The sequence below is a fragment of the Hordeum vulgare genome, chromosome 3H, assembly GCF_904849725.1.
Source record: "Hordeum vulgare subsp. vulgare chromosome 3H, MorexV3_pseudomolecules_assembly, whole genome shotgun sequence".
Taxonomy (NCBI): domain Eukaryota; kingdom Viridiplantae; phylum Streptophyta; class Magnoliopsida; order Poales; family Poaceae; genus Hordeum; species Hordeum vulgare.
The window spans coordinates 358,141,085-358,163,193 of NC_058520.1; the positions used below are offsets into that span (position 1 = coordinate 358,141,085).

General features: G+C 44.1%; 1 protein-coding gene and 1 long non-coding RNA gene across 2 annotated transcripts; both read right to left on the minus strand.

Annotated features, from left to right (window-relative positions):
- Positions 1-1,478: 1,478 nt before the first annotated feature.
- LOC123439957 lies at positions 1,479-3,064 on the minus strand. Its single transcript, XR_006630233.1, has 2 exons — positions 2,709-3,064; positions 1,479-1,719 (listed from the first exon to the last, which is right to left on the minus strand). It is a non-coding gene; the product is annotated as an uncharacterized LOC123439957 (long non-coding RNA).
- A 6,722-nt stretch (positions 3,065-9,786) lies between these two features.
- On the minus strand, positions 9,787-17,381 carry LOC123443853 (ABC transporter G family member 36). The gene is made up of 21 exons (XM_045120392.1): positions 16,831-17,381; positions 16,619-16,739; positions 16,441-16,529; positions 15,993-16,237; positions 15,786-15,862; positions 15,636-15,689; positions 15,448-15,538; positions 15,046-15,347; positions 14,306-14,587; positions 13,892-14,208; positions 13,633-13,793; positions 13,283-13,549; positions 12,944-13,194; positions 12,525-12,857; positions 12,160-12,450; positions 11,906-11,989; positions 11,610-11,743; positions 11,001-11,228; positions 10,743-10,914; positions 10,380-10,634; positions 9,787-10,286 (listed from the first exon to the last, which is right to left on the minus strand). The coding sequence occupies exons 1-21, from the start codon at positions 17,172-17,174 to the stop codon at positions 10,029-10,031; spliced, it is 4,356 nt and encodes a 1,451-aa protein (XP_044976327.1). The 5' UTR covers positions 17,175-17,381; the 3' UTR covers positions 9,787-10,028.
- Positions 17,382-22,109: the final 4,728 nt, after the last annotated feature.

A 22,109-nucleotide genomic window follows, 5' to 3' on the forward strand; every position in this document is an offset into this window, starting at 1 on the left:
ATATATATATATATATATATATATATATATATATATATATATATATATATAGGGTTGCGCTATTTGTCACCCTGGGTGAGGAATAGTTATTCTTCACCCCCTCTATTTTTACATCAATACACCGTAATTTTACGTTTCTGAAATTTTAATCTTATCTCATACGTAAAAAAAGACCGTAAAAAATACATAGTCACTGTAAAAAATATTTTATTTCACGTAAAATTACAATCATAAAAACGCACTGCAAATTATACATAAAATGTGATTTTTCTGGTCTTATGACCTATATTTTTGTTTTCTTATGTCAAATTTTTCGTAATGAATCAATATAAACGTATCTATTTGCATTTCAAATTTAATTTATTTATGAAATGGTCGTAAAATTACCTCGGGTGAGGAATAATTTAATCTACACCCTGGGTGATGAATAGAGTTTCTATATATATACAACTAAAACGGAGTTACGGTTTAAAAGATATGATCATCAGAAGATGATATGACATGGATGCAAAATGCATGCAAACAACAAAACAAACATGTTAAGGCATGGATGCAACGAGATATTATGAAGCTACATGATATTCTAGTCAAGTTTAAATGAGGCCGAAACAACGAATAACAATTCTGAAAAGTCCCCATATGCAAATTAAGATTTTGGTATTGTTCTGCCTATAACATATTTTTAGAGTTGCTAAACAACAAGATTAATGTCATCATGTTATTCTACACATTTTTCTAGTCAAATTACATATATAAAACATTTTAATCGGAGTTACGGTTTAATATCTATGAATTAAACCATTTTAATATGGCATTAATGGAAATTACATGAAAACAACAAGTTAAATATTTTTAACATGGTTGAATGTTGCATATTGCGAAGCTACACAAAATGCTAAGCATTTCACATGTTTAAAGTTTTTACATGCGATACACGGATAATTAGTTATTGGCATTTCAATATGATAGCATTTGTGCACCTATGCATGATTTGATTAATTGCTAAATTCGCTGGGACAATATAAACTACATGGGCCGAAAGTACTGCACTAGGCAAGCCCAGTCACAGATCTGGCCCAAACGGCTGTGCGTGTGCAAACCAAAAATATGACAAAAATTTGGGCTAGCCTAGGATTCGAACCCAGTATTTGTGGGTGGTGGTGCAATGGAGTTGGCTCGGGCACACAGGAGCTTGCTACTTGGATGAATCGGGATGGGGGTTTGGCTCGCTTCAGGATGTAAGTGGGCGGCTCGTTGACACTCTTGGACTTGGCCACATTGTCCATCACTTTTTACGTGGGATTAAATGGTAGCGCAGTTAATTTTTATATGGGACTGATGGTGTTCATATATTGTTCATATAATGCAACATTCATACTTTCTCATATTAAAATACTCTAAATATCTCTTCAGAAAAAAATATACTTTCTGAGATAAAAATACTGTCCATATACTGCAACAAAATAGACCTTTTCAGATAAAAATACTCCGAATCTCTCTTGAGATTAAACATTTATCTGCAGCTTACACTCTCTCAGATAATAATTAAACTACAGGATAAAATTCATACTTTCATAGTAGAAGAAGGAGCAAAATCCATAAAGCAACAGCAACTTGCACCATGAATCAAACATTTTTTTGCAGATGAAATGTATGCTTCGATCTACCACTCCAGCAACTCTTCCATCCTATCATGTATGCCTCAACCTGAGTCTGCATCTGCAAAAGTTGGCATGGTTCACACAATTAAACTACAGTTCATATACCTATCAAACTTTGCTGGGCAGTGAAACTAAATTAACTGCTTTCAAAGACTCAAATAGTGCAGCCAAGCAGAGCAAATAGACTCAATCTTTCTCTTCTTCAGTTTTCACGTACTTGCTTAGAAGCATGGAAAGAAAATTCAAGTTCGGTAAATATATTCTAGAGTCTAGACATTGAACATCAGATCTATACCAATTTTGGAGGCAGATCAAGGCTTCGACAGTCTTGTTGTTCAGTCTACTTCTATAGTCGCGTCGACAGGTTTGGACAATTTTTTACAAAAGATTTAAACAGCAAAACAAATTCAAACAGTGTGAATCTGAGTCGAGAAAGATAAATTGCACACTTGAATTAGATTATATTTTCAGGCAACCTTGAGACATGTATGACCAAAAATACAATCCATTACTCTAACTACTTATATGTCAGGAATTCAGCAGACCGTCCCTCCCTCATCTCCACAATCTTCAGTACTAGCTAGCTTTTCCATGAAACAATCACACATCTACTTACAGCCCTAGAAACAAGTTTGAATCAAATGCATCTCGAGATTATCCTTGAAGCAAAATTTGGACGCTGAATCAGCGAACAATTCTGAAACACTCTGTGTATCCAGGTGCTACTAATTCAAAGATGAATTGATATGGATTACAGATAGATAGACTGAAGGTGCATACATAACTGATTTCAACACGACATAGCAAAACACAAGATCTCACCCTTTCATAGACCTTTCTAACTGTTTCCGTATAAAAAGATTATCACTGTCTTATAACTGATTTGTGTGCTAGTACAAGTAAAGCAAAACACAAGTAATTCGGATGATATTGCTATCTACCATTCACCGTGCAGTCAAGCAGATTCATCACACGAGCACATATCCAGAGCCCAGCGCCATTTACATCCTGAGCTAATCTGGAGGAGGAGGAGAGGAGTTTGCATACCTGGGGGAGAAGAGGAGGAAGTGGGGGAGCAGGGGCCAAAGAGGCCGTCGCTGGGATTGGGAAGGGAGCAGTCACGCAGGGGTCGACTTCGTCTCTGGCTATTCCCCTTGACTGTGGCCGCGGAGCAAGAGCTGAAGAGGACATCCGCGAGTTAGGGAGAGAGCAGAGGAGCATCCCCGCAAGGCTCGGCTCGGTCGCCGGTGATGTCCTCTTTAGCTCCATTCAAAGGGCGCGACGGCGGCGCCATTGGAAGCGAGAGGTGGTGCGGTGGAGATGGCGGCGGCGGCGATGGCGCCCTAGCGTAGGGCGTGACGATTGACTGAGGAGCGAGGAAGGAGATTTGTAGACGTTGGCTGTTGCTTGCTCGATGGGCTTTTCTGGGCTGCCCATTTACGCCAGTCAGTTTTCGTGGGTGTTCACAAACGCCACTTAACGTTTTTTTGGTGAATGGCATATGTGAGATTAGTGGGTCCCATCATCATTTACATCCCTAGGCTCACTCGCGCTGAAATAAAGGGGAGACCAAGTGGGCGGCGGCACGTTCGGGATTGAAGGTAGCTGGTCTGACTAGGGTCTAGGGTTTGTCCAAAATGAACTAGGGGTGGACTATATATAGCAAGTTGATTAGTTTTAGGGCCATATGGACCCTCAGATTATATCAGATGGTTGAGAATAACTAAGTTATGGAGTCCAATTGACAAACTAATGATGGCTTAGGTATATTACGGGGTTGATCCGGACCCAACAGTCACAACCATATGTTTCAGTTTTGGGGAGGAGTTTCGGACTAGGTTGCGAGCACGTCGGGTGCACTGTGCAGAGAGGCTAGGCGGAGATGAGAGGGAAAATGGGCAGCCCGGCAGCAGGTTTTTATAAAACCAAAATGTTTGACGATCTAATCGGTTATAGTGTCGTTATAGGTTTAACGACTCGGGTATCGAACGGACTTCGATTGCGATGAAATTTGGCAGGCGGCCTACCTACACTATAATAAGACCGCACATCAACTTTCAACCCAATCCGAAAAAGTTTTATACACACTTCTTAAAACAATATTTTAATGATGTCGCGGGCGCGTGCGTGTGTGGTTGGTCTCGAAACGGTCAACGACAAAAATGGAGAGAACCGACAACTAATAACGAATGCAAGTTTTGAAAAATGACGACAATAGAGTGTCGATGCAATGCGCATGATGCATATGGTGAGATGATAAATGCGACAACAAAGAAAACACAAGGTGATAACGTAATGACATGGGAACCTTCTGGAGTGTCGGTTCCGGGCTGTCACACAACGCGCGGGTGATGAGCGGAGGAAGAAGACGGGCGGAGGGCTCTGTTTGAGACACTTTTTAGCTGGCAAGGATTTTTTTGCAAATTTACCAATGAACTGGGTGCCCGACAAGAATTTCAGGATGGAGGGAGTATTATATAATTGGACTGACCAAAGATATATTGAACACCAATTCTTGAGTTGGTCAGCTTTCTGAGGTTTCATACGCAACAATGTGAACTTTGAGCAATTCTTTGAGATTGGCTCGAGGAGTTGGATTTCTAGGAGGCATTCCTAAAGATTTAATAATTTCATTGAATCCATGTGCTCCCACAGCCCATGATGACAATATCCAAACTGATAGTAGTGGGAAGTTCCAAAAGAGAAACATGAACTTCATCAAAGAATGAGATGCCTTTGTGCTTATCGGTATGCTCTTCTGTCAGCAACTTTGAGAAAAAGTACAATCCATGAGAAGACTTTGTATCTAAGTGTAGCCACATTTCCATAGTTGAGAGAACATGCTATGAGCCTTATCTGGTCCCTTGAGATGAATATACATTTTATTGGCACAAGAAGTATGACCCCAAGGGTAGTCCAATTGTCATTATGAGCCAAAACTTGTCTTTCCTGGAGGAAAGTCTGAAGCTGCAAAAATTGGGTGTATGCTTGAGTGGAAAGTGGTCTATGGAATAAATCTTCAAACTATGCTTGTGTCGTGACTTTTCGAAGAGTGATCATGTCATGTTAACTAAAGGAGTGCAATTTCGGATATGTTAGTGTCAATTATTGTTGCCTCCATTTGTATTCCCAAAACAAATCAGTCTTGCCATTACCAACATCACAAGAGGCAATTTGTTTATAGAGGGAGGGGCTTAATAATAGATTTCCACATGAATGATCCCGTTTTTCTATCAGGTGGTGGTCCATGTGAGTAGTAAGACTCCTAAATAATACTAACCCAGGGTAGATCATGTTGGTTCATGAATTTGTGAAGATGCTTCATCATAAGTGCATTGTTACAGGTAATCAAATCCAACACACCCAAATCTCCTTGACTTTTAGGTTTGCAAACTTTATCCCATGCTATAAGTGCACAACCTTTTTCTTCCATCACATATTTTCTATAGAAATACCAGCTTAGGTATTTACTGATCAACTCAATTATTGACATGGGCAATGCAAAGCAAGACATGGTGAAAGTTGGCATACTAGCGAACACAGCTTTCAGAAGTACTAGTTTATCTCCATGGGATAAAAGTGTGGAGCAGCCACAGAGCCTTCTCCCAATCCTTTGCAACATATGGATTAAGTCTTTAGTGTTGGGATTTGGGTATTTAGAGGAAGCGGAAGGTATGTGCATTGAAGTTTACCCCCTTGCCACTCAAGCAAAGGAGCCAATTGAGTTCTTTGTGCAGAGAAATTGGACTTTTGGGTATTTGGAGGAAGCCCAAGGTATGTGAATGGAAGTTTACCCGTTTGACACTCAAGAAAAGCAGCCCGAAATTGAGTTCTTTGTGCAAAGAGATTAATGGGCACCAAGAAAGATTTGTAATAATTGACCTTCAGCGAGTATAGTCGAGATAATATTGCAAAAGGTTTTTACTATGTAAAATGCTCTCATCTTTAGCACGGAGATGAGCATGTGTCAAGTGAAAACTGAATAATTGGATAATGAGAAGATGTATGTCTTAAAGGGGGGTCGACCTAATAAGTGTGCATAGGTTCGTTGAAAATAGACTATAGGAGGTCAACAACTCACACAAAAATGAGGGGTGAAAGTGGATCTCCTTGTCTCACACCTATGGTGCACAAAATTCTTTTCCAGGTTTACCATTAAGCACCACGGAAGAGAAAACAGTGATGTAAATCATACTAATCCAGGTCTTCCACCTTTGTCCAAATCCTTTCGTAGTAAGCAGTTCCATGAGTGTTATGGTCAATTAGATCAAATGCCTTTTTCAAAATCAAGTTTTAAAATTGTTGGGTAACGTAGCATAAATTCAAAATTTTCCTACGCATATTCAGATCTTCCTATGGAGAGACCAGCAACGAGAGAGGGGTAAGAGCATCTTCGTACCTTTGAAGATCGCTAAGCGGAAGCGTTGCTAGAACGCGGTTGATGGAGTCGTACTCACAGCGATTCCGATCTAGTGCCGAACTACGGCACCTCTGTGTTCAACACACGTGCAGCCCCGTGACGTCTCCCGCACCTTGATCCGGCAAGGAGGAGGGAGAGGTTGGGGAAGAACTCCAGCAGCACGACGGCATGGTGTCGATGGAGAGACGAGGTCTCTCGGCAGGGCTTCGCCAAGCACCGGCAGAGAGGAGGAGGAGGAAGAGCGGGGCTGCGCCGAGAGAGAGGGAAAACCGTGTGTCTCAATGGCCAAAAGTGCCCGATATATATAGGGGGAGGGGAGAGGGGGTGCCACCCCTAGGGTTCCCACCCTAGGGGGTGCGGCAGCCCCCCAGATGGGAGGTGCGGCGGCCAGAGGGGGAGGAGGGGTGGCGCACCATCTGGTGGGCCTTAGGCCCACCTGGCCTAGGGTTTGCCCCCCCCTTTTCTCTCCCTTGCGCTATGGGCTGAGTGGGGAGGCGCACAAGCCCACCTAGGGGCTGGTTCCCACCCCCACTTGGCCCACCTTATCTCCCGGGGTCGTTGCCCCCCTTCGGTGGTCCCGGTGGTCCCGGTACGTTACCGGTGATGCCCGAAACACTTCCGGTATCCGAAACCATCCGTCCTATATATCAATCTTTACCTCCGGACCATTCCGGAGCTCCTCGTGATGTCCGGGATCTCATCCGGGACTCCGAACAACTTTCGGTAACCTCGTATAACAATTCCCTATAACCCTAGCGTCATCGAACCTTAAGTGTGTAGACCCTACGGGTTCGGGAGACAGGCAGACATGACCGAGACACCTCTCTGGCCAATAACCATCAGCGGGGTCTGGATACCCATGGTGGCTCCCACTTGCTCCACGATGATCTCATCGGATGAACCACGATGTCAAGGATTCAATCAATCCCGCATACGATTCCCTTTGTCTGTCGGTATAGAACTTGCCCGAGATTCGATCGTCGGTATACCTATACCTTGTTCAATCTCGTTACCGGTAAGTCTCTTTACTCGTTCCGTAGCACGTCATCGTGTGACTAACTCCTTAGTCACATTGAGCTCATGATGATGTTCTACCGAGTGGGCCCAGAGATACCTCTCCGTCACACGGAGTGACAAATCCCGATCTCGATTCGTACCAACCCAACAGACACTTTCGGAGGTACCCGTAGTGCACCTTTATAGTCACCCAGTTACGTTGTGACGTTTGATACACCCAAAGCACTCCTACGGTATCCGGGAGTTGCACAATCTCACGGTCGAAGGAAAAGATACTTGACATTAGAAAAGCATTAGCATACGAACAATACGATCTAGTGCTAGGCTTAGGATTGGGTCTTGTCCATCACATCATTCTCCCAATGATGTGATCCCGTTATCAATGACATCTAATGCCCATGATCAGGAAACCATGATCATCTATTGACTAACGAGCTAGCCAACTAGAGGCTTGCTAGGGACACATTGTGATCTATTTATTCACACATGTATTACTGTTTCCTGTTAATACAATTATAGCATGAACAATAGACGATTATCATGAACAAGGAAATATGATAATAACCATTTTATTATTGCCTCTAGGGCATATTTCCAACAAAAATCACCATTTTAATCTTTTAGTGATAGCATTGATGTAGATATTCAAAAGCCCATGCCAGACAATCTTGGATACTTCCGTTATGCACAAATCCATATTAATTCTTATGCACCAATTTAAGAATGATCCTTTGTGGTATGTTTGTAGAAGTTTGGTGAGAATTATCAGTGCTTTGAGAAGTGAGATAGGTCTGCAATCCCGTGAGAGGAGAGGATTATCTTTCTTAGGGATGAGGGTGATGAAGGAATAATTGACACTCTGCATATTTATATGACCCTGATAAAAATCCTCAATGAGTTTGTAGAAGTCCGGAGCTACAATGCGCCAACAAGCTTTGAGAATGCTGCAGTGACACCATCTGGTCAAAGGGCTTTGTGAGCAGGCATGTGTTTAATAACGAAATCGATCTTCTCTTTGTTGAGAGGAAATTCCAGATCATGTAAATCATTAGTGCTTAAGACCATGTTCTGAAGTTGCAAATGATTGTGGGTAGGAGACTAGGAGTGATGGATCCAAGTCTGTCTTCGAAGGCTATGAAGAAAATAACAACTTGTGGGTCAGGGTAGCGGTTGATGTCGTTTTTGGTTACTACGTGCCTAAGATCTTGGTATTTTCTTTTGTTCCTTTTCCCTTCTAATAATTTGGATGTGTGCATCATCGATATCTCAAGTTGCTCGTGGCATTGAGTTGTTGAAGAGGCCGGGTGTACTTGATTTTTTTACAAAGGAAGCTTTTATTGAATTCGGATCATTACATCAAGATGATGCAATCATGCTGAGATCACTCCCGACCTTTGCATAACTAGAATGCACCCGCCCACACACACACGAGTTTTGTAACAAGTGGAATACCAGAAAAATGGTATGGCCCGTCAATCCTTAGACTAGACCGCCACCCATGCTCCTGGGTAAAACACTCCCTGACCACCCGCTCCTTGACACGCCGCTGCAACCAACTCCTGAGAACCCAGCTTCTGAAGAATAGCCCAGGTACAGAGCCAGTGGGTAACTGAATATATAACCTGTAGAGGAGATGAATTTCTTTTTCTTGTTAAAAACCACATATTCCTGCATAACCAAAGTGACCAACAAGTAGCGGCCGCCCCTAACAGGACTTGTCGTTTTAGGCCATTCCTTATGCCCCGGAGCCAAGCACTGAACATACGTGACATACTTTGAGGTGGGAACAACCCTGAAGCCGCATGTATAATAGACCAAACGGCCCTTGCAAAGCGACATTCAAAGAAAAGGTGCAGGATAGTCTCATCTTTATGACAAAAGTAACAACTTTTGTTGCCTTGCCAATTACGTTTAGCCAAGTTATACCTTATTAGAACTACTCCACGTCGTAAGTACCAAAGAAATATCTTAACTTTGAGCAACGCCCTAATTTTCGATAGGCTTTTGTTGATATTGGGAATATCACAATGCACAAGAGCAAGATAATGAGGCTTGACCGAGAACACCCCATCAGGAGTTAAGTTCTAGCGAAAAACGTCTTGCTCATGTGTGAGAACAATATTAACAAGTCAAGGAAGTAAATTATTCCAAGCTACTAATTTCGGCCCCGCAAGGTCTCTCCTCCACTGTAACATCGGGCGGTAACTTTGGAGGACGTCTGCCACAATAGACTGTTTATTCCACATGATTTGGATATTGTTCTCACAGCGGGATATTACCCAACCACTTGTCCTCCCAAAACCTGATTTGGGTGTCATCCTTTATCGTGAAAGTACCAAAGTGAAGAAAATCTTCCTTCACTTTCATGAGGCTGGCCCAAAAGTGCGAATCCTCAACTCTCCACTCGACTTGTGACAAAGGCCTACTACATAAGTACTTATTGCGTATCAACTGTTGCCACATTCCATCACTTGTCTCGAGCTTAAACAACCACTTGCTTAGCAAGGCAACATTCTTCATGTCCAAATCATGAATTCCTAGACCCCCTTGCTCTCTAGGACGGCACAAAATGCTCCATTTAACCAATCTGTATTTGTTCTTTTGATCATCACTCTGAGAGTAAAATCTAGAATGGAAATAGTTAATTTTTTAAGTACACCCCTTGGTATGGCGAAAAAGGACATCATATACAAGGGAAGGGTGTACTTGATATCCTCTTGATATTAATATATATTGCCATTTATAAAAAAAAACATTCATGTGGTGAAAATGTTTCCAAAAGATAAACATCTATGATGCACTAGTACATAGGTACAAGATAATTAATGAACCTAAACATTTCGTGTGGTCAAATGATATGTACACATCGATTCATATTTGCCGGCAAATAATGCAATTTCTTTCTAGAACATGCCTCATATCGTCATCATCTACCTCTTCTGGAAGTTGAGCTTCATGATGGCAAAGCCGAACAAGAAGGCAAACAGCACCGCAAACGCCACGACCACCATAGCAACATAACCTAACCAGCTGTGCTTGAAGTCGAAGTAGCCCTCTATGAAGTCTTTCACGAGAGTGCCGTCATCCATCGGCGTCATGACATCGCCGAACTGTGAGACAACTAGCCCGTACAGTGTCCACGCGACTGGGCATACCCAGCAATACCATCTCCACCAGATTGGAACTTTCTGTACATTGTTTCATGGTAAAACAGGAAATAGTTAAGCTACGAAATGCTGAAAAAGGAGTAGACGTGGACTGCCATAGGTGATGGCACTTACCGGTCGGGGGATGATGAAACCTGAGAAGAGATTCCAGATGGCATAGAATGCTGATGAGACGATCGAGGCGATGTGGTAGTTCGGCGTCAGGCCAACAGCCATCATGCCGTAGAATGTGAAGTAGAGCAGCGTGAAGTACATGAAGAAGAGGTACCAAAAGAATTTAGCAGCTGTCCACTCAAACCCAATCATGGAGTAAACTATGACTCCGTATACGGTAGCCTGAGCGAGTGTGTATGGGAGTTCAATGACAACCTACAATAGAGAAGTTTAACACTAATCAGACTCTGGCTCTCAGTATTGCAACCACCAGCTTAGAACATGAGCACCCGGAACACTGAATAATAAGAGAACAACTTTCACCTGGCCAAATGCGTACGGGAAAGCTGAGTACATGCCGGCTGCTCTTTCACGGTAAAAGACTGTCCTCTCCACAGCCACCACTGGTTGAACCGAAGTACAGTTCATGATACCGATGAACAGCACTGCAGCATACATTGACCCCATGGCATTGAACAAGTCTTGTGACTGGCTCCTGGAATAAGAAGCAAAAAGAGATAAATAAAGTTTCGAAGGTTGGCTGCTTGCTTGCTATATTAGAATATGTTTGTCATGACATACATTTTGCCACCAAGGTCCCAGAAGATGGTGCCGAAGAGAAGAGCAATTACAGTAGTGAAAAGGAACCTAACGGCATTGTAAGGAGGGTTCCTCCAGTATGACAGGTTCTGCTTCCACAGGCAAGCCATGCATTGTGTGATCGAAGACTGTGAGTACTGGGTAGGGAAATACAGATCAGTTGAACCCGGCGCAGGTTGGCTTAGTTCCTTTATCAATGCCTTGTTTCTCCTGCAAAAGGTAACATAGCAATATTACATCCACATCTGCCATAGCAAAAATGCATTGGAGAACGGAAAGCTGGCCTGTTGTTCATTTCGGAAAAAAGCTGGCCTATTGGAAGTCCGCCTTTGCAAATCTAAGTCCAAGTCAAAGAGCATTAGTTATTACAACGGGTGGTTCTTCAGTTTGTTATCATACCTTACTTGTATTAGTATGCTGAGTTACCTGTAGCAAACTTCTAAGGTTGTGACATACCATAAATAAATCTACCTATTTACCTGTAGTCTGCTAAGTTACTTCATCTGTAGCATACTTATAATAACTTTGTTTCCTTGACCATCTAAGGTGATTCCAAATGACTATGTCTAGGATGGCAAATAAGTTACTCACTGATAGAGTTCAGATTTCTTGTATATGTCACTGAAATCAACGCCTAGCATCTGTTCTTGACCGATCGTTGTCACTTCCAACATCCATGTTGCCGGATTGTAGCCATCTTTAATTTTGCGGACTCCATGAATTCCCTGAGCAAAACAAAAGCATGTGCTTATCATTAAGGAATTATTATTTTTCGAAACGGAGGCAAAAGATCTGTTTCATCGATTAATTAAGCAGAAGAGAATTGCCTAGTTAATTAATGGAAAACTGGGCGAAAACCGATCAGCAAGGAAATTAGATTGGGGTACCTCGTAGTAATTAATTAAGTCTGCAGAATGATGGCCCAATGGACCAGCATAGATCTCTTCTCCGCCTCGCTTCATCAGGAATAGCTGCAAGCATTGATCAGGAAGTTTAGATCTCCGGGGATAACTCAAGGTTTGGATAACCAGCCATAACCAAGCGGTCAAACCAGGCTAATGAATCGTGCAGATGACACTTCTACAGTAAAGAATGTCCACAGGAAAGCTGGTAGAAATCTCCGCTGTGAAATCTCACTCACCTCATCAAATGCTTCAAATATGTCAATGCTAGGTTGATGAATCGTGCAAACCACAGTTCTGCCAGTATCAACAGTGTTCCTCACTGTCCTCATCACGATTGCGGCTGCTCGGGCATCAAGTCCGGAGGTTGGCTCATCCATGAAAATGATAGAAGGATTAGCAACGAGCTCCACAGCAATGGTCAGCCTCTTCCTCTGCTCAGTCGACAGACCATTCACTCCCGGTAGACCAACCAATGCATCTTTCAGAGGCTTGAGCTCCACAAGCTCCATCACCTCCTCGATGAACATCTGCATACACAGAGGTAAGAAACAGTCGATCGTGTATTAACTAAAGCTAACAATAGCTATTTCGGTTGACTGACCCTTCTTTTGTTTGAATCAACATCCTCGGGGAGACGGAGCCACGCTGAGAAAAGAAGCGACTCGTAGACTGTCACCTGCGGAGAGTGGATATCGTTCTGTTCGCAGTATCCTGATACGCGTGCAAAGGTCTCTTGTTTCTTCGGGTATCCTGAAATGCTGATGTTTCCTTGAATGTACCCACCTGTCTTTCTCCCTGCCAACACATCCATCAGAGTAGTCTTGCCAGCACCACTGACACCCATCAGCGCAGTCAGTACCCCTGGCCTGAAAGATCCACTAACACCTTTGAGGAGCTCTAATCTGTCTTCAACTACGCCTTGTGCTTTCATTTCCTGAAACGAATTTCGTACTCATGGTTAGGAACTAGGACAATGTCCTACGATGACACTGCAATAGAAGCATTTTATTTATCAATTACCGGTGGCATGTCAACAGAGTATCTGATGTTGTCAAACGTGAGAGAAAGCGGAAGAAATGGAAGAACCATTCCCCTTTGTATGGGGCTAGAATTCTCTTCGACAATTGCTGAGTCATTTCCAGAGTTCATTCCTGTTGGTCCATCATTGCTTGGTGATTCCAGGTGATCATTGTCCAGAACCTCACCGTTCAGGTTGGCATGCTTTTCCTTCAGTTCGTCTTCAGATACCGACGAACGGGAGTTACCGTATGCTGGAAAACCAAAATATGAAACCGTTCTCAGGAATATATAATAACCAAATCCACTAAAAATAAGCAAACTAGTTCTGCATGTACTCACCCTTCAGGTATGTAAGGGCAAGAGTGAAGAGAGCATTGAACAACAAGGTGTACCCGAGCATTGCACCCAAACCGATCCAGTACCACTTTGCTTCTGGAAACACTCCGCGGTACTTCAGGACTTGCACGCCAAGGGTCTCGTTTGAGGCCGTGCTATTCAATACTTTATCCCAGCTGTGACCGAAGAACTCATTCACTGAGATGGCATTCTGTGCATACATTAGTGGGGAGATCCAGTAGCCCCAAATCCACCATTTCTTCACTTTTTCTGCAAGTTGGGCAGAAGGAAGGCTTACATATGAAAAAATCTGTATTGCCAAGGACTATTAGGCAAGACGGATGAATATTTACCTCTTACTAGAATGAATCCACCCAATACCATAAAAATGAGCAGCATGAATGATGCAAAGACATTCGCAACAATCATGTTCCTTGCTGCTCCACCAATAAATCGGAAGAGTGATGCCGCCATCTGATTGATTGCTAACATAAGAAGATATTGCTTGAAGAACCTGGTTAATGGATAGCAGGTACTGTCAGAACATTTCCAAAAAGCATCAAAACAAGATGCGCTGTTGTTAACCAAAAAGAGGACCCCCATAAATCTCACCTGCCTACATTTGGGTCGAACCCCATGACATAGTATGTTATGAAAACATAACCGCCAACCTCAACAAATGTTATTGGGATCTTCAGGATCCATGAGGGTATTGTGTAGGCCCATGCTGGGTAGAAAAGGAGGTCCCTCTGCTTAAAGAACACAGGTAGCTTGAAGACGGTGAGTGCAAGCTCAGAGAAGCCATTGAACATGATCATGAGCACACCAAAGAAGAGTGCCCCCATGTAGATGCCCCCATTGGTCACAGAGTCGCGTTTCATCTTTGTACGGAAAAAGAGCGTCATTGCAATAAATGACATGAGGATCAGCTGTAATGCCAGAACATAAGGGAATCTGTTATGCCTATGTTGCTTCTCATTCCATTATACACCAACCAATATATTTGTTTGTACTAATGGCAATTACCTGGAAGGTTCTAAACATGTAGACAAAAGAGTTCCTCTTCATGAGGAGGATCTCCCTGTCAATGTTTGCCTTCAGCAGCTCCGTGCCACTCACACCATACCTCGTAGTTGTCAATGCTGCTGGATGGCTCTTGCTCTTGTCAAAGGGCACAGCGAGCTCCTTTCTTATAGCTCTCCCAGTGTGGAATGACTGGAATGCACACACAAAGTCCTTAACCGGCACGAACCGGTAGGGCTCGTCACTCCGCGCCCAATATTGCTTTTGATCTTTCTTCGAAGTCACCTATCCATTATTCGCACAGAGACGCGTCTTTAATAAAAGCACCCATTCAGTACATAAGAAGGTGGTGGCAATGGCAATGGCAATGTCCATCGCATTATTGCAAATTCTAAAAATGCAAATTTCCATATTCCTAGTTACGTATTTACTTACGACGACGAAGAATAAAAGTATCGCTATATTTTTTCCTTTTCCTAGTTCTTCTTCCAAGTGCAGGATAACCCCAAGGGAAAAAGAAAAAAAGGAGCGTGAGAACCAAATGAATCGAAAGATTCATCTTTGGTTCGGGAAGAGATCATAAAAGTTGTAAACTTACAAAATAATCTACTTTCATTAAAAGATTTATTAGATAATCAAAAACAGAGGATCTTGAGTACTATTCGAAATTCAGAAGAATTGCATAGAGGGACCGTTGAGCAACTTGAAAAAGCTAGGATTCAATTACAGAAAGTCGAAAGTACCTCTTGCAAGAAGTCAGCGATGCCCTTCCTTTCAGGGCACTTGAACCCCACAGACTCGAAGAATTCAAGCACATCGTCACGAGGGCCCTGGTACACGACTTGGCCATCAGAGAGGAGGATGATGTCATCAAATAAGTTGTATGTTTCAGGGGCTGGCTGCAGCAGGGAGATGACGGCTGTGCCGCCAAGGATGTGCACAGACTGCCTGAGTGAGTTTACAATCTGGAATGTAGTTGAGCTGTCAAGCCCAGTTGAGATCTCGTCCATGAAGAGCGCCTTGGCCGGCCCAACCAGCATCTCACCTACAGGACATATCAACGTAAAATTATTCATGTAACTGTTCATTAATAGCTGATGTTGACATACATACTGAAATGGAGCTGGAGTTCTATCTTTTTTTACCAGTTGTAACACGCTTCCGTTGTCCACCAGAGATGCCCCTCAGCATCTCGTCCCCAACCATCGTGTCTGCACACATCTCTAGTCCTAATATCTGTAAAATACAGTAACGTCCAAACGGTGAGCAAAAACAGATTTGGGTGATTCAGTGTGAAGGTAATCGCAGCTGTAGCTCAAATTTCATGTACTACCTTCAATATATAGTCTGTGTTCACATTGGCCTCCAGACCCCCCATTGAAGACGCCTAATGAAGATAAACATAATTTCGGATTAGATATCATGAAGAACACACAGAAACCACTATAATATTCTTGGTTTATTTCAGATTTGCAAGTCTTGCCTTCATAAATGCATCGATATCAGCATCTGGCTTGATATTTGCGGCCTTCTCTCGCCTGGACAACTCCGTGAGCATATCTGACAATGTAACAAAAAGGAAGCTTGATAAGCATAGTATCTGAAGCAAACTCAGCCAATCCCAAAGGATCTGAAAGCAGCAGAAATGAATGCATGAGCAAGTGCATGTGACAGTTGCAGAGAATTGTACCAAAGCGGGTGCCAACACCCTGGCAGCGTGCGGAGAAGGCGAGCGTCTCCCTCACAGTCATCTCCCCTATGTGGAGGTCGTGCTGGCTTATGTAGGCCGCCGTCCTCTCCGGCACAAACTCCTCCATCCCGTGCCCGTTGTAGGTAACATTGCCTGAGACCTTGAGGTCTTTGTCGAGCCTCCCGGCCAGCGCGAGCAGCAATGTGGTCTTGCCGGACCCAGGTGGACCCAACAGGAGTGTCATCCTGCGCGAACGAAAAGAGCGTGAGGTGGAAGAAGCTATGAAGCCAAGTTCCAAAAGACCCGCGGGTCAAAGTCTACAGGTTCAATCAGGTGACAAGTGTACTGTGTAGTGTGTACTCGGCAGGCAGAGCATGAGCATGAGCATGAGCATGAGCATGAGCATGTTTTCTGTGGCCAAAAAGGCTGAGAGAGATCTTTTGACTACCTGCGGGGCTTGATGATGCCACTGACGTCGTGGAGGATGGGCATGGTCCGCTTCCTGTTGGGGAGTATGCGCAGCGCGTTCGCCGCTTCCTGCACCAAGCACACCGAGAACAAATCAATATCTCTTCAACTGACACGCAGAGACACAAACGTCCTTGGTGTCTGGCTGCGACGATCACCTCGAGCGTGTTGGTGATGGAATTGAGGACGGTGGGGAGGCCGCTGTTGCCGACGCGGACCTCCGCCTCCGCCACGAGGTGCTCGAACCTCACCTCGATCGTGGGCATTTCAATCCCAACCCTGCGCAACCAAACACGCACAAATCATCAAACACCCGGCAGGCATGGCGACGAGCTCCGGCCAGGAAACGGAAACGGGTAGTAGCACGCACCGCTCGAGGCGGTCCTTGAGCTTGAGCAGGAAGCGCTCGTTGTCCTCGTCGGCGACGCGCACGAGGCGCTCGATGAGGGCCCGCCGCTCGCGCGGGCCGAGGCCGTGCACGTCGACGACCCCCTTCCCCGGCGCCGCGCCCTCGCCGCCGTCGAGAGGCGGGAGGATGGCGCGGCGGACGCGGTCGTAGGTGGGCAGCTTCTCGAGGGCGGCCCAGCGCAGCGCCTCCTCGTCGTCGTCGTCCCTCGACGACCGCGAGAAGACGTCGTCCCCGCGCCGCCATATGGAGCCGCTGTCCCCGCGCCGCATGCTGGCGACCTTGTGGATTTCCGCCGTCGCGTCCATCTCCCCCCGCCGTCGGCGTGACTTCCAAGGGCTTTTCGCTTCTCGGGTGTGTTTCAAGCCTCAGGTGCGTTTATGCTGGTGAGTTGGGGCGACGGGGGTTTTGTAAGGTGTGGGAATCCGTTGGGAAGGTGGTGGCTCGCGATTGCGAGTCAGAGTTGTGTGCCTGAAACGGGAACGGGAAGGGGAAGCGGGGAAAGTGAGAACACGGGTGACGGCTTGGTTACCAAGGAAATCCCCGTCCATTCCTTTATACCGTGCGGCCGCTGGTCGCTTCTAGAAGCCTAGTCCGTACTCCGAGGCTCAACCAGGGCTGCAGTCCTCTAGAACAGCGTGTCCTTCCCTTCCCGCAGGATTGGCGGGCCAGCATTTATTTTGCCAGCATTTCCTGCGGGGAATGCGGGCTTGATTAAAGAGTATTCCTTCCAATTTTTAAATATAAGTTTTCTAAGATTTTAGAATCGACTACTCATTTTGTTTCTAAATATAGGACCTTCTACATATTTCATTATGAATTAGATACAGATGTATATAGACATATTTTAGAGTGTACATTCACTTATCTTGCTTCGTATGTGGTTCATACTAAAATATCTAAAAGGTCTTATATTTAAAAAGAAGGAAGTACATACAAAACAAAATAAGTAAATCTATACTTTAAAATATTTCTATATATGTTCATATGTAGATTCTAGTGAAATATTTTTAAAAACTTATATTTAAAAACAAAAGGAGTAAGTAGGAGTATTTATTAGCCAACATTTTTTCTCCTCTGTACAGTCTATTTTCGGCCTTCTTTGTTCACAGTAATTTAGTAGGTAATCCTATAGGGAAAAAAATAATTCTAGCGCCCTTTTGGTTGTAGGAATTAAGTTCCATTCCTACGTGGGTAGGAACCAACCTTTATATTTCAAATGAGAAATACATTAGGCTATACCATATATATTTTTTTGAAATGACAATTATCATGCATTCATTAAGAAGAAAAGAGTTACTCAGTTTATCAGGAAAAATCCAGAAAAACTAGATTGTCCAGTTAATTATGGAAAACTGGACGAAAACTGTTACAACGGTTGAGCGGCACACATAAAAAAGCCCGCATACTACTTAAATAGGGTCATGGTGAGACAACACGCATACGTCATCGTCATGACTCCTCCTCTAGAGGTTATACTACATTAGGCTATACTCGATGAAGAAAATCTTATCCTATGCATCAAATGACATATCTTTTCCAATAGGAACTGAGATACTCTACGTGTCATTTCTTTTTTCCTTTTCTTTTGCGCGTGAGATAAATGTAATTTCACTTTCTTTGTCATTGAAATTGGGTGGTGGCGTCGCAAACTCAGCTATCATTGTAGGGGGCGGTGATTTGCCCTGAGCGAAGGGGCTCGGAGTGGCCGACGGTATGGCAGTGACCAAAATCGTAGGCATGCCAGTGCAGTAGCGGTGAAAATACCGAAGGGCGGTGGGTTGGTGCCACTTTATTGGTACTTTGGAGGTGTCGCAAAGAGTAAAAAATTGGTACTGGGTAACATTTGGGCGCACACCAAAAAATTGGTCCACATGCAACAACTTTAGTTGTGTTCTTGGAGTCGTTTTTTGGGCCAAACAACCCCAAATTTACAATTTCTATCTTGAGCAAAATTTTAGTTCTCTTTGTTAGAGATGCTCTAAGTGGAAAGATAAATAAGGTTTTCACTTTTTTGTAAATAAAATGATTCAAAGTTAAAGGTAATCTTTTTTTCTACTTTACATATGGGTTTTCCGAGAGTATCCGAAACTTGGGGCGGGGGGAGGGGGAGGGGGAGGGGAGGGCTGATCCGACAACGGCCAGCGAAATTTAGTGTCAGAGGGAGGAGCTCGACGAAACTGGGCGGTGGCTTCCCAAACTCAGCGATTGTCATGGGGGTCGGCGATCGACCCTGAGCGACGGAGCTCGGGGTGGCCGGCGGTGTGGCAGCGACCAAAATCGTAGGCACTGACGTAGGATGTGTCGGTGCCGTAGCGGTGAAAACACCAAAGAGTGGTCGTGTTGGCGTCACCTTTTGGTACTTTTGGTGGTGTAGTAAGGACTCAAATATTGGTGTTGGGTAGTAAAATTTAGGTGGCCACCAAAAAAAAGTGTCCACTGTTGGAAATATGCCCTAGAGGCAATAATAAATTGGTTATTATTATATTTCCTTGTTCATAATAATCGTTTATTATTCGTGCTATAATTGTATTGAATGGAAACATAAATACATGTGTGGATACATAGACAAAATACTGTCCGAGTAAGCCTCTAGTTGACTGGCTCATTGATCAAAGATGGTTAAGGTTTCCTAGCCATAGACAAGTGTTGTCACTTGATGACGGGATCACATCATTATGAGAATGATGTGATGGACAAGACCCAAAATATAAACGTAGCATGTGATCGTGTTATTTTGTTGCTATTGTTTTCTTCATGTCAAGTATACATTCCTATGACAGTGATATCATGCAACTCACTGACACCGGAGGAATGCATTGTGTGTATCAAACGTCGCAACGTTACTGGGTGACTATAAAGGTGCTCTACAGGTATCTCCGATGGTGTCCGTTGAGTTGGCATGGATCAATACTAGGATTTGTCACTCCGTGTGATGGAGAGGTATCTTGGGGCCCACTCGATAATACAACATCACAAACATGCAAGCAATGTGACTAAAGAGTTAGCCACGTGATCTTGTATTACGGAACGAGTAAAGAGACTTGCCGGTAACGAGATTTAAATAGGTATGGCGATACCGACGACCGAATCTCGGGCAAGTAACATACCGAAGGACAAAGGGAATGACATACGTGGTTGTGTGAATCCTTGACATAGAGGTTCAACCGATAAGATCTTCGTAGAATATGTAGGCTCCAATATGGACGTCCAGGTCTCGCTATTGGTTATTTACCGGAGAGTGTCTTGGTCATGTCTACATAGTTCTCGAACCCGCATGGTCTGCACACTTAAGGTTCAGTGACGTTTCGGTATAGTTGAGTTATAGGTGCTGGTGACCGAAGGTTGTGAGGAGTCTCATATGAGATACTGGACGTCACGAGGATCTCCATAATGGTCCGGAGGTAAAGATTGATATATAGGAAGTCCTGTTTTGGTCACCGGAAAAGTTTCGGGCTCATCGGTAGTGTACCTGGAGTGCCGGGAGGGTGTCGGGGGGCCACCGGGAGGGGTGTGACGACCCAAGAACCTTGTGGGCTGTGAGAGGAGGTAGACCAACCCCTGGTGGGCTGGTCAAAGCCTCTCTCAAAGGCCCATGCGGCTAGGAGAGGAGATAAAAGGCAAAAGGCCTTAAAAAGGAAGGGAAGGAGGAGTCCTCCCAAAGTAGTCCAACTCCCTTGTGGGAAGGTGGACTCTTCCTTGGTTCAGCCGACCCCTTCTCCTTGGAGTAGGGGCCAAGTCTGCCTCCTCTCCTCTCCTGCTATATATACTAGAGGTTTTTGAGGGTTTTGTATACAATAATCAGCCACGTGTTACCCTCTCTCTAGATCCGTTTCTCCTCTTGTCTAGTTTCAGCAGCGCTTAGGCGAAGCCCTATTGGAATAGCACCACCACCATTGCCATCACGTTGTAGCGCTATAGGAGAACTCATCTACCTCTCCGCCTCCGTTGCTGGATCAAGAAGGCGGAGATCATCATCGAGTTGTACGTGTGCTGAACGCGGAGGTGTCGTCCGTTCGGCGCTAGATTGAGATGGATCGTGGGACGGCGGCGATTTGGATTGCGAAAATGTTCCACTACATCAATTGCATTTCTTAACGCTTCCCGCTTTGGGATCTACAAGCGTATGTGGATCCGATCTCCCCTCTCGTAGATGGTCATCACCATGATAGGTCTTCGTGTGCATAGGAATTTTTTTTGTTTCCCATGCAACGTTCCCCTACAGTGGCATCATAAGCTAGGTTCATGCGTAGATGACATCTCGAGTAGAACACAAAAGAGTTTGTGGGTGTTGATGTTCAATTTGCTACCCTCCTTAGTCTTTATTGATTCGGCGGTATTGTTGGATTGAAGCGGCCCGGACCAACTTTACTCGTACGCTTACGAGAGACCATTTCATCGACTGACATGCAAATTGTTGTATAAAGATGATTGACGGGTGTCTGTTTCTTCAACTTTAGTTGAATCGGATTTGACCGAGGTGGTCCTTGGAGAAGGTTAAATAGCAACTTTCATATCGCCGTTGTGGCTTTGCGTAAGTGAGATGCGATCATACTAGATACCCATAGCAGCCACGTAAAACTTGCAACAACAAATTAGATGACGTCTAACTTGTTTTTGCACGGTATGCATGTGATGTGATATGGCCAAAGACATGATATGATATATTGGATGTATGATATGATCATGTTGTAATAGTTAAATATTGACTTGCACGTCGATGCTACAGGAACCGGCAGGAGCCACAGGGTTGTCTTTTATTATTTTGCGCTTGGTGATGCTTTGCTTTATCGCTAGTAGTAGCTTTAGTGATAACAACATAGTTAGCGCGACAACCTCGATGGCAGCACAATGATGGAGATCATGGTGTGGCACTGGTGACGATGGAGATCATGTCGGTGCTTTGGTGATGGAGATCAATAAGCACAAGTTCATGGCCATATCATGTCACTTACGATTTGCATGTGATGTTAATCCTTTTATGCACCTTATTTTGCTTAGGACGAGGTAGCATTATAAGGTGATCCCTCACTAAAATTTCAAGATAAAATTGTGTTCTCCCCGACTGAGCACCGTTGTGACAGTTTTTCGTTTCGAGACACCACGTGATGATCGGGTGTGATAGACTCAACGTTCACATACAACGGGTGCAAAACAGTTACACATGCAGAACACTTGGGTTAAACTTGACGAGCGTAGCATGTACAGACATGGCCTCGGAACACAGGAGAGCGAAAGGTCGA